Source organism: Sylvia atricapilla, chromosome 10 (assembly GCF_009819655.1).
Source record: "Sylvia atricapilla isolate bSylAtr1 chromosome 10, bSylAtr1.pri, whole genome shotgun sequence".
In the NCBI taxonomy this organism is placed as follows: domain Eukaryota; kingdom Metazoa; phylum Chordata; class Aves; order Passeriformes; family Sylviidae; genus Sylvia; species Sylvia atricapilla.
Genome location: NC_089149.1, coordinates 337,750 through 350,785, shown reverse-complemented (window position 1 = coordinate 350,785; position 13,036 = coordinate 337,750). Strand labels below are relative to the sequence as shown.

At 52.4% G+C, this 13,036-nt stretch overlaps 1 protein-coding gene across 1 annotated transcript; it reads left to right on the top strand.

The window, feature by feature from the left end:
- The first annotated feature begins 7,085 nt into the window (after positions 1-7,085).
- Positions 7,086-12,038, top strand: CLRN1 (clarin 1). Its single transcript, XM_066326419.1, has 3 exons — positions 7,086-7,338; positions 10,643-10,822; positions 11,773-12,038. Exons 1-3 carry the CDS (start codon positions 7,086-7,088, stop codon positions 12,036-12,038), a joined length of 699 nt encoding a protein of 232 aa, XP_066182516.1.
- Positions 12,039-13,036: the final 998 nt, after the last annotated feature.

Genomic DNA, 13,036 nt, shown 5'->3' with positions numbered 1-13,036 from the left:
GAAAGTGAATTTAGTGTTTTGTGACACAAAATAGATTTCTAGATTTTGAGTCCTCCTACTCGGGCAAATCTCCTGAGGAGCCCACAGAAGTCAAAGAGAACCAGAAATGAGAGGTCCTTTCGTTGCTCAGAGCACCTCACCAGGCAGTGGCCCTGTCCCTGTGTTCATTGTCATGTTACATCTTTATGGGCCAGCAGATCTTCCCACCAAAACAACTCAACAACTGCTATTGTCATCTGAAACTCCATGACCAACGAGCTGAGCCTCTGTCAGCTACCCCCAGAGCAGGGGTTTGGGCTGGTGGAGCCCCTTGGCTGCATGAAAACCTACCACAAGAGCAGCTGGGAGACAATCACAGAATCGTTCAGGTTGGAAAAGGCTGCTAAGATCACTAAGTCAAACCATGAAGGCAGCACTGCCAAGGCCACCACTAAAACATGTGTGATCCATGACAAAGGCTCAAACCAAGACGTTAAAACTGGACAAACAGACAGGAAATAGGTCCCAAACATGCTTCAGCTGGGCTCACATCAAAACACAGGCAGCAGGCAGCAGTCCTTCAAAGAGCATTTTTAACAATAACAATGTCAGTAGGCAGACGTCCTGGCTGTGGACATCCTATTTACAAAATAAAAATCCTTACAGGCTGACTTGAGCTGCCGACTGAAAAGAGTGTACACAGCCTCGTGACTTACGGCCTCTTCTGCCCGGGAAAAGCAGAAGTTTGTTGTGGGGAAGGAAACGAGAGACAAAAAGAAGACGAAGAGCCCCGCTCACGGTGACATCTCTGCAGCGCCGGGAGCGGGCAGCGGCCGACCTCCAGCGGCCGTGGGGCGGCTCGGCAGCTCGGGCAGCCTCCCGGGGCTGTGGGACCCTGTTTGGGGCTGTGGGACCCTGTCCGGGGCTGTGGGACCCTGTCCGGGGCTGTGGGACCCTGTCCGGGGCTGTGGGACCCTGTCCGGGGCTCTGCAGTGCCCTCCCCTCATCCTCCCGGGGCAGAGCAGGGCAGAGCAGGACAGGACAGGGCAGAGCTGCCAGGTGACAGCCTGCCCAGCAGGTGACACCTGAACGCACACAGGTAAGATGGATGTGTGGGTTCCCTGGCCGTGATGGATGTGTGGGCTCCCTGACTGTGGCAGGAGGAGGGAACTGCGAGATATTTAAGGTCCCTTCCAACCCAATCCTTTTTCTGTGCCTCTGCAGGTTCCAAAGTGAAAAGGCACGGGCACCGCCCGTCAGGCACTCTGCACCAGTCCCGAGGACTGAGCTTGAGCCAAGCAACAACTAAGTCTCAAAGTTTAATTTCTGGCGGTTTAATTTCTTCTCAGCTCCAGATCTGGCAAGGCAAGGCTAAAACTTTCAGAGCTCAGTTTTTCTTCTCTTGGAAAGAAGTCAGCACCTTCTCCGCCTCTGCTGTCCCTCAGATCCCTGTCCCTGCGGTGCAAACACGGGCACTCTGCTCTCACACCCAGCAATGCTTGATTTCCCCTCTGCACCCCTCACCTCGCACTGCAGCGTGGTGCCGGTAGAAGATTTCCTGCAAATCGAATGGACAGACCTGCACAAGAATGTCTGATACTCTGAACCGGGGAGCACAGCTCTAAAGGGCCACGCAGCCGTTTTCAAGGACACCTAACCTCAGCTCACAAAGCACCACAAGACAAGGGCAATAAAGGCAGACAGCCTGCATTTAGAACAGAAGGATGACTTTCAGAAGTTTCCCTACCAACACTGCCTTCTGAAACACAAAGGGAGAACGTTACTACAATTATATCTGGAAGCCAGAAGAACTTTGTAACACAGACAGAGGGAAGGAAGAAAAAGATACAAATGTACGTGCGACAGCGCTAAACCACATCAGTTGGCTCCAAAAGCAAATGAAAACAAGAAGGCAGCACCCAAGTGATAACGCATATCACACCCTATCTGTTCAAAACCACAGCACATCTGTGTGCTAAAGTCCTGATGTCACCCAGGCATTAGGGTTAGAACTGTCAGGAACCTCCTCTGCCTGCTGTGACAGCTCTCCTTCCTCAGTTTCTCTCTGATTGCCATAAAAGTGTGCTGGGAACACAAGGACAACTCTGGCAAGTGTTTCACTCCATCCCACCTGCTCTGAGTTCCACATAATGGTTTGTTGGCACGTTTGTCTCTCTGGAAATGCTCCCAGGTGTGTCATCCCCACCACACCACATTCTGCTTGTTCATGCGAAGCCACAAAAGCTCTGACTGACAGTGAGGAGGCAGCAGGTCTGTGCAGAGGGTCCTGCACTACAGCCAGCACTGGTGGGAACAGCCACTGACAAAACACAGGTGCAGTCACAAAACAGATCCACTTATGTGTTCCACTTTCAACTTTTACTCCAACCGTGTATTTTTAATGTCAGATATTTCTTCTTTTCTCCAAATACCTTCCAAGAAAACTCAGGAGTTTGACATTATACATACATCCAGTGCCATTACCATCTGCACACACACATTAAAAAAGGACTTAAGAATGCCAAGGATTTCTGATTAAATTTTTCATTGATCTCTGGAAATGTTTAGGAGTAGAGGCAAAATATAAAAAACTCCAAGAGGGCGTAGTGTAATCCTCAACATTTGTTTGGAATTGTCTCACCTGCCGCTGACTCTTGGCACTTGTCAAATGACCACAGCACCTCCAGAGCACCTCCATGGCCTCCTGGCTTTATCTGCTGTTCTATTTCATAAACCTTTGCCCAACCTGTGAAATAGAAAAAGAAATAGAGCTGCTGATCAGCTGGAGGTGGGAAATGCCAATTTCCCTGTCAAGCCTGTGACAGCCCTCTCAGCAGGAACAAGGGATCCATCCTACAGTGGCCCTGCACTTGGGAACGACAAACTGAGGGACATTCTGTGCAAATCTTCTCTGCTAAGAATCTCCTCACACAATAAAACATCATCTCCTTTCATTCCACACAGCAAAAGTTAACTTTTGGCATGTCTGAACAGTCACATTTCCCAATACATACACCAAGCTTCCTCTTACTTGTCATTTTACATCCTTAAGTAATTGCAGTTCAGTAACAGAAAACATCTGAATGTAAATAAAATTCCTGATGCTTTCCCAAAATCTGTCCTAGAATGAAGGTCAAGACCAGCACAGCACTAGTCTTGACACTGCACTCACAGAAATATCCAAACTTGGCTGCAGTCCTAATGACCAAAATGATTATTGGGATATAAACCAGTTCTTAATTATCTGGCAAGAAACAGATCTTGGCTGCTGGTTAATGGCTGAATTTCCATCTGGCACAGGTAAACTAGATGGAGCAACTTGAAGTAAATCCAGAGGTGAGCCTCATTAATGTCCTTATTTTCATTTCTGGAATAACTCCACACCAAGGCACCTGGGCAACAAGGAGTTACAGTCTGCAAGCAAGAGTACAAAACACGAGTAATTTCTTTTTCTGAACATGTGTGGTAGGCAACACCAACAATAAGAGTCTGTGAGATCAGAAACACTTTTGGTCCAACTGCTACAGTTAAAGAAACAAGACAGGCCTATGCACAACTACTTTAGAGGAATTTCCATTTGAGGAAATTCAACTGCTGTTTTATTTTCCTTCTTCGTTATTAAAAAAACCCAAACTTAAATATATATATATCTTTGATTCCCATTTGTATTGCTTCCATAACACCATCAAAGAGCACCACTAAAGGTTCATTTCAGCCAGATCCTCTCTGCAAAATGGTAACAGGTTAAAAAAAAATCATTTGTTGTTCAGCTTAGAGAAAAAAGCTACATGTGAAAAATGAAAATTTAAGAAATTAATTAAAATTAACTCCTCAGTCAAGACTTTAAAGCATAAAGGAGTAATTTAAATGCACCATGACCTTAGCATTTACTTCAGAAGAAACATTCTGCATCAACTGGCTTCAAAACATTCATTTCGCAGTGGCCTGTCTCAGGTGCCAGCACCCTGCAGCATTTGGCAGAGAGCAGAGCCAGAGCAGAACGTTCTTCTCGCTGGGTCAGGCCCTCAGCATCCCCTGGAATGGTGTCTACTGCCCCTGAAGGTGTCTAGTTCAGACACTGCTGCATTGCTCCTCAGGAAGTCCCCCAGCCCAGATGTAGGTGAGAATGCAGCTCCCTGGCAAACCCTTCCCACAGAAACATCCTCTGGGAAGACGGGGAGCTTGTCTGAAGGCAGGCTGAGCCACAGAGCCGTGTGGAGCTTGTCTGAAGGCAGGCTGAGCCACAGAGCCGTGTGGAGCTTGTCTGAACCCAGGCTGAGCCGTGTGGCAGCACGGGGCCAAGGGGGACAGCAGAGAGCAGAGCAGGCACACGCAGACACGAAGAGCAGAGGCCGAGCAGAAGGTGAGCAGCAGTAGAGTCACTGTCAGCAGTAGAGTCGCTGTCACACGCCAGAGGTCACAGCCCAGGACAGAGACCAGCCCGGCATTCCCAGAACAGAGCCACGTTCTGAAGGGAAAGTCACAGCCCACTGAGAACCAGAGGGATCCTGACCTCCAGCCTCAGGCCCCTCAGCAGAGAGGGGAGGACAGTCCCCCACCTGCCCCGCTCGGAGAGCACAGCACACCTGGGGACAGCCCTGCCTGCCCTGGGCTCCGCACTGCCCACGCCACAGCCAGGCAAAGCTGCGGCCCTGCGAGAGGGAGCTGCCACCAGCAGAGCTCTGAAACGCTGCCCCGAGCGCTGGGGAGTGTTAAACCAGCCTCACACGGTCCTGGGGAACCTGCTGTGGCTGACCTTCCCCGGGGAGGCACAGATCACAGCATCTGCAGAGGTCCCTGACCTGTTCCATGATGCTGCGGTCCCCAGAGCGCTGGTTCCAGCAGAGGACGTGCTCTGCGAGCCCCGAGAGAGACACCGAGCAAACAGCAGCAGGAGCCTGGGGGGAGTCTCACCAGGTCAGGGCTCAGGGAGGCAAACAAACACAGCTCTTGATTCCTCAGAAAATGATTACTCCCTTGATATTCCCGTGACTGCCGAGCAACAAACACAGGAGAGCAGACTCTTCTGTTCTACTGCCATAAAAGTGCCGGAGTGGGAAAGGCAATGTGAACTGCTCACAAACGTGACCAAACCAACACACCGTGTCCTGCCGTGGCCCCAGGCACCAGGGACAGGCAGGGCAGAGCCCGGGTCAGGGCACGGCTGCCACTGCCCAGCTCACTCAGCAGGGCCTCGGGGTGTCCAGGGCAGGGCGAGATGCACGGAGCAGACCCTCCAGCCCAGAGGCAAGGCCCGGCCATCCCAGGAGGCACAGCCTCTCCTTCCCCCAGCAGAGGTGCAGAGGACACAGGGACACCACGAGCCTCTCCAGGAGGCAACTCCGGGGCTCCCTTTGCCCACATCAGTGGACATCCCACAGCTGGCCCCTTCCTGACAGGGCTGCCGCTGTGATCACAGCTGTAACCCGTGTCCTGCCCTACAGAACGGCCTCCCCTGGCCCAGCAGAGCTGTCCTCTCCTCGGGTCTGGAGACCTGGGCACGTTCCTCCACAGGAGTTACGCTAAGGAAGCATGAGGACTTTCCCCCTTTCTACCCACTATTTATGCCACGTCCTCTCCCTGTGCTGCATCTCTGGGACAGCACAAACACGAGGTACTTTGGGAAAAGCAGGCTGCACACTGGGCTGCAAACAAGTGTAAAGAAGATTAACAGCAGCATTCTACAAATGAGCTGATGTTTAAATGTGCTATGGACGAGAACAGGCAAACCACGTGCCTTTTGTCTCTTAGCAATTCTCAAGTCAAACAATAGATAATTTGCAATAATTTGAATAGATAATTTGAAACTGGCAATAACAATAAAGTAGGCTGGTACTGACCTACATGGCCATGCATTTCGTGTCATGCTTGCCAAAGGCAAGAACCAACAAGTCTGATAAACAGGCAATAGCTTAAAAAACCCCAAACCAGATCACGAAATCCCTTTTACGCAGCCTTGTTCCATTTTAATTCCGGTTTTGCCTAAAAACCTCCATAGCTGTTTTTGAGCCCCCTGCAGAGCACCTGCAGTGCACGCAGTTAACAAAGCAGTGAGTAGATTTGATTGAGAAAAAACCCAAAGCCAGTGTTTGCTGAGGTCCCTGGCAGTGGGTGGGAGGACGCAGCCCTGGCCACACTCCACACACCGTGCCATGGCCCAGCCCCTGTGAGGAGCAGGGCAGGGAGCAGCAGCACCAGGACAGGAGAGGAGGACAGGACAGCAGCACCAGGACAGGAGGTGTGTGCCTGAGCCTCGGGGTGTGCTGGCTCTTCTGTCAGGCTGTAAGAGAAAACCTATTTGTATATATTCCAAACCTGGACTGAACAGTTCGCCTGAGCCTCCTGCACGCTGCAGCCAGAACAGCACTGTACATCCCAGACACTCGCCACGAACACCCTGACAGGGAGAGCAAGGGCAAGCAGGTGCCCAAATGCAACTGGATACTGAAGAGGGGCCTCCTGGTTTGGCAGGGTGCTGTGTGGTACCTGGGCATTACTTTAAAAAAAACAGCAAAAAAGAAATACAGTCGGGGGAAAAAAAATCAAAACAACAAAGCCCAAAGCAAGAAAAGAAAACAAAAACCAAAAAACCACAAGACAGCAGCTCAGCATTGCTGGCTTTAGAAGAAAACCCGCAGAAAGAAACCCTCTGAAATCTTCCTTTATGGAGAGCAGATAATCAGATAGAGCAGCCAAGCTCGATGTCTGAACCCCCAACTCATCCACACGCCGGGGGCTGGGACCAGCAGGGCACTCCTCAGATTACAGGGATCTGTCATCCTAAACCCTCGCTATCAAGTGACAGGGAATGCACTGAAACATCTGCGAAGCTCTACAGGAAAGCACAGGGAAGGAGAGCATTTACAGCATCCTCCAGCCAGGGCTGCGCACTGGGCACTCAGGACAGGACAGGGCACTGGGCGTTTAGAACAGGGCTGGGCACTGGGCACTCGGGACAGGGCTGGGCACTCGGGACAGGGCTGGCCGGGTGCCGGGGGTCTCGGGGCAGGGCTGACCGGGCACTGGGCTCTCCATCCGGGCTGCCGGCGCTGTCAGGAGCCGGGCACGCCTCTGCCGGGGCCGGGTGCCGCAGCCCGAGCGGCAGCATGCCGGCGCAGCAGAAGAAGCTGGTGTTCTGCACGGCCGGGCTGCTGAGCCTGGCGTGCGCCCTGGGCGCGGCGGCGGCCCTGGGCACCCAGCGCTGGGTGCGCGCCTCCGTCCTGTGCAGCACCGGAGCGCTGCTGGTCAACGCCAGCGGCCCCGAGCTGCACAAGTTCATCGGCCACGTCCAGTACGGGCTCTTCTCCGGCCAGCGGGTGCGGCAGTGCGGCCTCGGAGGGAGACCCTTCCACTTCTCCTGTGAGTACCCGGGGCTTCGGGCTGCCTGCAGCGCTGCGCCGGCGGGACGGGGACCGAGAGAGGGACAGGGACCGGGATGGGGACAGGGACAGGGACTGGGAGAGGGACAGGGAGAGGGACAGGGACGGGGACAGGGACGGGACTGAGAGAGGGACAGGGAGGGGACTGGGAGAGGGACGGGGACAGGGACGGAGACAGGGACGGGGACGGGACAGGGACGGGGACGGGGACGGGGAGAGGGACGGGGACGGGGACGGGGAGAGGGACGGGAACAGGGACGGGGAGAGGGACGGGGAGAGGGACGGGGAGAGGGACGGGGAGAGGGACGGAGCGGGGACGGGACGGGGACGGGGACGGGGACTGGGAGAGGGACAGGAACAGGGACAGGGAGAGGGACAGGGACGGGGACGGGACGGGGACGGGGACGGGGACAGGGACGGGGACAGGGACGGGGACAGGGACGGGGACGGAGCAGGGACGGGACGGGGACGGGGACGGAGCAGGGACGGGACGGGGACGGGGACGGGGCTGCCCACACGGACACACGGACACCGAGCCCACAGCGTGGCCCCGCCAAGACAAAGCTGCCCTGACCGTGCTCTGATCTGCAGGGTCAATAACTTGTTTTATCATACTAATGCAGCCTGGCACTAATGTGATCAAGAATCTATGGTGGAGTCACACAGATAGCCACATTCCAAAAGATTTATACTAGTACTTTTAAAAAGAATATTTGGAGGGGTTAATTAATCTCTGTCATCTTCCTCTGTGTGCCAGCATTACCACCTTACATCTGTGTTGGCAAAAAGAACGAACTAAACCAACAAGAACCTCAGGAAAGAGCAGGGCCACTGGCTGCTATTGAGAAACAAAGCAGCCCCAAAGTTTGCAGTCTGTGGCACTATTGGAAGGAGGACTGGGGGAGGCTGTCTGGGGAATGCTCCTGGCTTGGTACCTGACACACAGAATGTCAAAGTGTTAGTTATGCAAGGGAAGGTTGCCAGACTACGGACCAGAAACTATTTACTATATAACGTTTTCCCAAAATAGTAAACCAAGGTAATTTAATATAGTATTAGTAATTACTCTCTCTAAATTCTGTCAGTAGTCTGCTTAAACACTCAAGTTCCCTCTTGATTGCTTTGTGTGCCATCCCAGTGTGCAGTTATTGCACTGTGGGTGAATTTTCAGAGGGGTCTGTGCAACCCCCAGGATTTGGTTTAGTGCTGTAGTGAGACATGACCAGGGCTGGTCCAGCTGCCAGCAGCTCTGGGACTGACACTCAGGTTCAGGCAGTGACAGCCCTGAGGGGTCAGGAGCATTCACCTCAGAGAGCACTGAGAACAAGGTGCTGATCTGTTCCTGGGGCTGCAGCAGCCCCCTCCCATCACCTGGGTGCCTTGGAAGCTCACCAGGAGCCTTCAGGAAAGCAGGACAAACTCACAAAATACACAGCCATAGCTTAATGCACTCGCTGCACTTCAGCCTTTCCGAGGAGAACAGACATGGAAAACAGGCAAGATGATTTAGTTCTGTGCTTGTTCCCATTAAATGCTCCCCTCTGACCACTGTCTCTCTTTTAATTATAATTTGAATTTGCTCAGCCAGCAAACCCAGTTCAGCTGGGGAAAACTTCTGCTCCATTTGTTCCCACTCATTCCCATCAGTTTCTAGGTCAGTGGTTCATTTTCTAAAGGTCTCTGCCATGCACAGCACACATGGGTTCATTCAGCACCGTGGAGGAATGTTTTCCTCTCAAGACAACATTGCTTCTGGAATTAATTTTCCCTAATACATCACATATAAAATGTTAATGACAGAACCAGCTATAGATGCTGGTACCCAGGGGAGGATTCAATACCATGCTCTAATTTATTTTCTTAAAACAAACCATACAAAATTGTATTATTAAATGCAGAGCTCTGCATGTTTTCCCAAAACATCAGATAGTGTCACAGGAGCTAATGCTATTCCTTGTAGGAGTCCTGCACAGGGAAGCCGTGGGAGGGGTTCTGAGGTGTCCCCAGAGCCTTCGCTTCCTCAGGCTGGACACCCCCAGCTCTCCCAGCCTCCTCCATGGGCTCCTCTGGGCTCCCTCAGCAGCTCTGTGCTGTTTTGGGGCTGCTCAGCCCCACCTGGGCAGGGCAGAGGGGCAGCATCCCCCTGCCCTGCCCCTCACACTGTGGGGCCAGCCCAGGGCAGAGCACGGGGAGTTCCACAGCACCCCGTCCCTCTCCTCAGGGACCCCCAAGACATCCCACCCAGCCTGTGTCTGTGCTGGGGCTGCCCTGACCCACAGCCAGCACCTTGCACTTGGCCAAGCTGAACTTCCTGAGGCTTGCAGACGTTTGTTTCATTAATTTCCCTTCCATTTAGTCAGGGAGATAAATGGAGCCAATGCCCCATTACCTGCTGCTCTGTGGTGCTGCCTGGGGCTGCAGGGCAGTTCCCTGGTACAGACTTCACCAGGAGGAGTAATTGATGTGAGGCTGCTTTCCTCTGCTCACGTTACAGCCCCAGCAGAGCAGCACCAGGCACTATTAATTACCTCCTTCAGCCATGCCCACATGGATCAGGAGCAGCTGAGTGTATTTCACAGTTCCTTCCAAAGCACCTCTTTTTGCCAAACAAACAGGATTTTTTAAAAATCATTGCTCTTGCTGTCTGAATGACTATCCCTGTGTCCTAGACAAACAGGACTACAATCTGAAACAGAAGCCTAAAAGCTGCATAAAAATATTTAGAACAAATTATTCCTGAATTTGTGCATCCACAATCACGGCATAATTTTCTTTCCCATGTCACAGCCTTTTATGGGACCTCATGAACATAAATGAAAACAAGGTCTAAAGAAAGAGTTATTGTCCCACTCCCAGAGAAGAGTGGGTGGCCAAGCCCTCAGCCAAGGGAGATCAGCCCCATAACACTGGCACTGAGAGAGGCCTTGGTGACACCTTGTGCCAGACCTGCCTCCTCAAATAAAGCCTCCTGGTTTTTCCCCAGAAGATGCTTTCCACATTAAGGACCAAATATCACCCTCAGGAAGGAGGAGAGGCTTTCCCTGGAGCTGCGCTCTCTCTCTCTCTCTCTCTCTCTAGGCCAATGTATGAATCTGAGTTTCACAAAATTTTTCTGCCTCCAAACATCCATGAACAACCATTTCTAAATAATGGTTTCATCTGGCTGCATTTAGCAGAGCGGGATTAAAACAATTGTCATAAATGAGCAGGAACCCCCGGCCTGACATCAGAGACAACTTTGCCTAATATGTATAATAATAATGTTGTGTTTGTTTTGCTTTCAGTTTTTCCAGATTTGCTCAGAATTATCCCTGCAAGCATCCACGTCAGTGTCATTGTCTTCTGCACAGTGCTGATTGTCTTTGCCCTGGTGGCCGCAGGGTTCTTCACGCTCAATGCCTTTGGCAGCCCCTACGAGACCCTGCACGGCCCCTTGGGGCTGTACCTGTGGAGCTTCATCTCCTGTGAGTGCCCCGGGCTGTGCTGGGCTGGCACTGCCCCCAGCACCTCTTCCCAGGCCAGCAGAGCCATTAAACTGGGTTAAACTGGGCTAAACTGGGTTAAACTGGGGTTAAACTGGGATAAAATGCGGCTGCATTCACTCCAAACTGGCAAAGGCGAGGCAGCAGGAAGGCAGGTGACTCTGCCATAATCAAAGCCTGTGTTTTCCAGGTGGAAGGTGGGAGATTAGCTGCGGAAATCCCACGTGAGGGTGGGTGGCAGGATGGGAAGGGGCAAGCAGCTGCAGGGAGCCACGGCAGAAGGGCCCCAGGAACCCGGAGCTGGGGTGGCATCACTGGCACCACGCGCACAGTCAGACCCAGGAACCACACCAGAGCAGGAATAGGGGGAAAAAACAACCCAAATATGCCAGTGATGGTCCCACAACAGGAGGGCTGCAGGCAATGTGGGCGAGGCCAGCACCTGGAGCAGCACAGCCTTCCCAGGGACAGAGGAGCTGAGCAGCCAGAGGCAGGGCTGCCAGCAGCTCTGAGGAACCCCTGTCACACAGGGGTAGCAGAGGGTTGCTCTCTGGGCTGCTGGCCTGGCTGACGGGCAGGGTTGCCCTGATTTTACAGGGTATTGCAGGTTACAATTGTAATGTGACAAAGGATTCAGCACGTGTTTCTGTTCAGGGAGGTCCTTTATGCTCGGTGGGGCAATGAGCAACTTAAAGCTGAGCATCAGCCCTGACACTTCACTAGCTCAGGGCACTAAATGCTCCTGGTCCTGAGCCAAATTCACTTAGAAAAACTTACTCATTTCAATAGCCACTGGCTTGGGTTCCAAAAAGAATCCCTGTTAAAGCTGAGGGCCACATAAACGTTCTCCATGTGGCATTTGGCTGCAGCTTACTTCACACAGCTTGGCTGAGGGACTGCTGAGGTGATGAGCATCTCCCCCTCCCTTCCAGGTTCCTGTGGCTGCCTCATCATGATTCTCTTCTCCTCAGAGGTGAAGATCCACCACCTTTCAGAGAAAATTGCTAATTTCAAAGAGGGAACTTTTACGTTCAAGACTCACAGTGAACAGTTTGCAAATTCCTTCTGGACCATCCTGGTTTGCTCCCTGGTGCACTTCCTCAATGCCCTGCTGATCCGATTTGCTGGATTTGAATTCCCCTTTTCAAAATCAAAAGATTCCGGGACAATCACAGGAGCAGTTGACCTGATGTATTAAAATGATGGGATTTAAGAGTGTTTCAAGTAAAGCAATTTGTCACTATTACATCAACAACCAGCAATGGTACAAGCAGATGTACCAACTCATGAATTATTAGCTCTAGAGAAGGTTGAAAAAGGGAAGTTTCAAATAAGTGTCAATATGATGTAAGCAGAACAAAAGAAGATGTCATGTATGGTAATGTCTGGAGGAAAAAGCCCTCTTTCTTGGGGTAAGATCTTATTGAGACATTTTTTTCCTGTAAACTGTTTAAAAAGTGGCTGGTATGAAGACAAATAGGACTCTCAGTAGCGTTGCACTGAATCTGGAAGTCCAGTCAGTGGCTTTCAGTAGAAGCACACACTCACCAGCAGCAGCTCTGCCCTCCAGCCCTGCTGAAGGCAAGGATGCAGCCGTGACCTCGCCAGGGCAGCAGGGCCCAAGGACACCCAGCCAGGGACAGGACAATGCCCAGGCTGTGCCCCAACACCCCTCAGCCTCCAGCTCACCTGTGCAGTGCTCAAAGGGCACAGCCCAAACCCTGCACTTTGATCTGGCTGCACGTGCATGGCAGCAGCTCCATTTCCCTCCATGAAACTCTCGGAGTTTTTGCTTTGAACAAACCAGACTGTGCTCCAAACCCAAAGCCCTGGGAGCCCTCGTTTCCCCAGCAGCTGCTGCAGCTTGGTCACAAAGCTGGCACAGCGCAGCAGATGCAGAGGAGATGCCACGTGCTCCTGCTTGCCTGGGGGAGGCAGCCAGGCCTGGCAGTGCAGGACAAACCCTCTGCAGCTCACCAGGCAAAGGGCATTTCCAGGGCAGAGCAGCAGGGCTGAGCCCAGTACCTCCACCAGAGATCAGCCCTGCAAGTTCTTGTCAAACAGCACCAAGGAAACAACCAGGACCTCTGAAGAAGGGCAGCAACAACACAGGAGACAGGCTCCTGTGCAGGCTGCAGCTCAGCAGGGGCTGGGGAATGAACACAGGAGGGACTGGCCTGGGAAGGCAGAACAGGC

Excerpts from the sequence above, each read along its gene's own strand:
- CLRN1 (XM_066326419.1), top strand. The coding sequence starts at position 7,086 with ATGCCGGCGCAGCAGAAGAAGCTGGTGTTCTGCACGGCCGGGCTGCTG. Across the intron at positions 7,339-10,642 it reads GAGACCCTTCCACTTCTCCT|TTTTTCCAGATTTGCTCAGA; the intron begins GTGAGTACCCGG and ends TTTTGCTTTCAG. Across the intron at positions 10,823-11,772 it reads CCTGTGGAGCTTCATCTCCT|GTTCCTGTGGCTGCCTCATC; the intron begins GTGAGTGCCCCG and ends CCTCCCTTCCAG.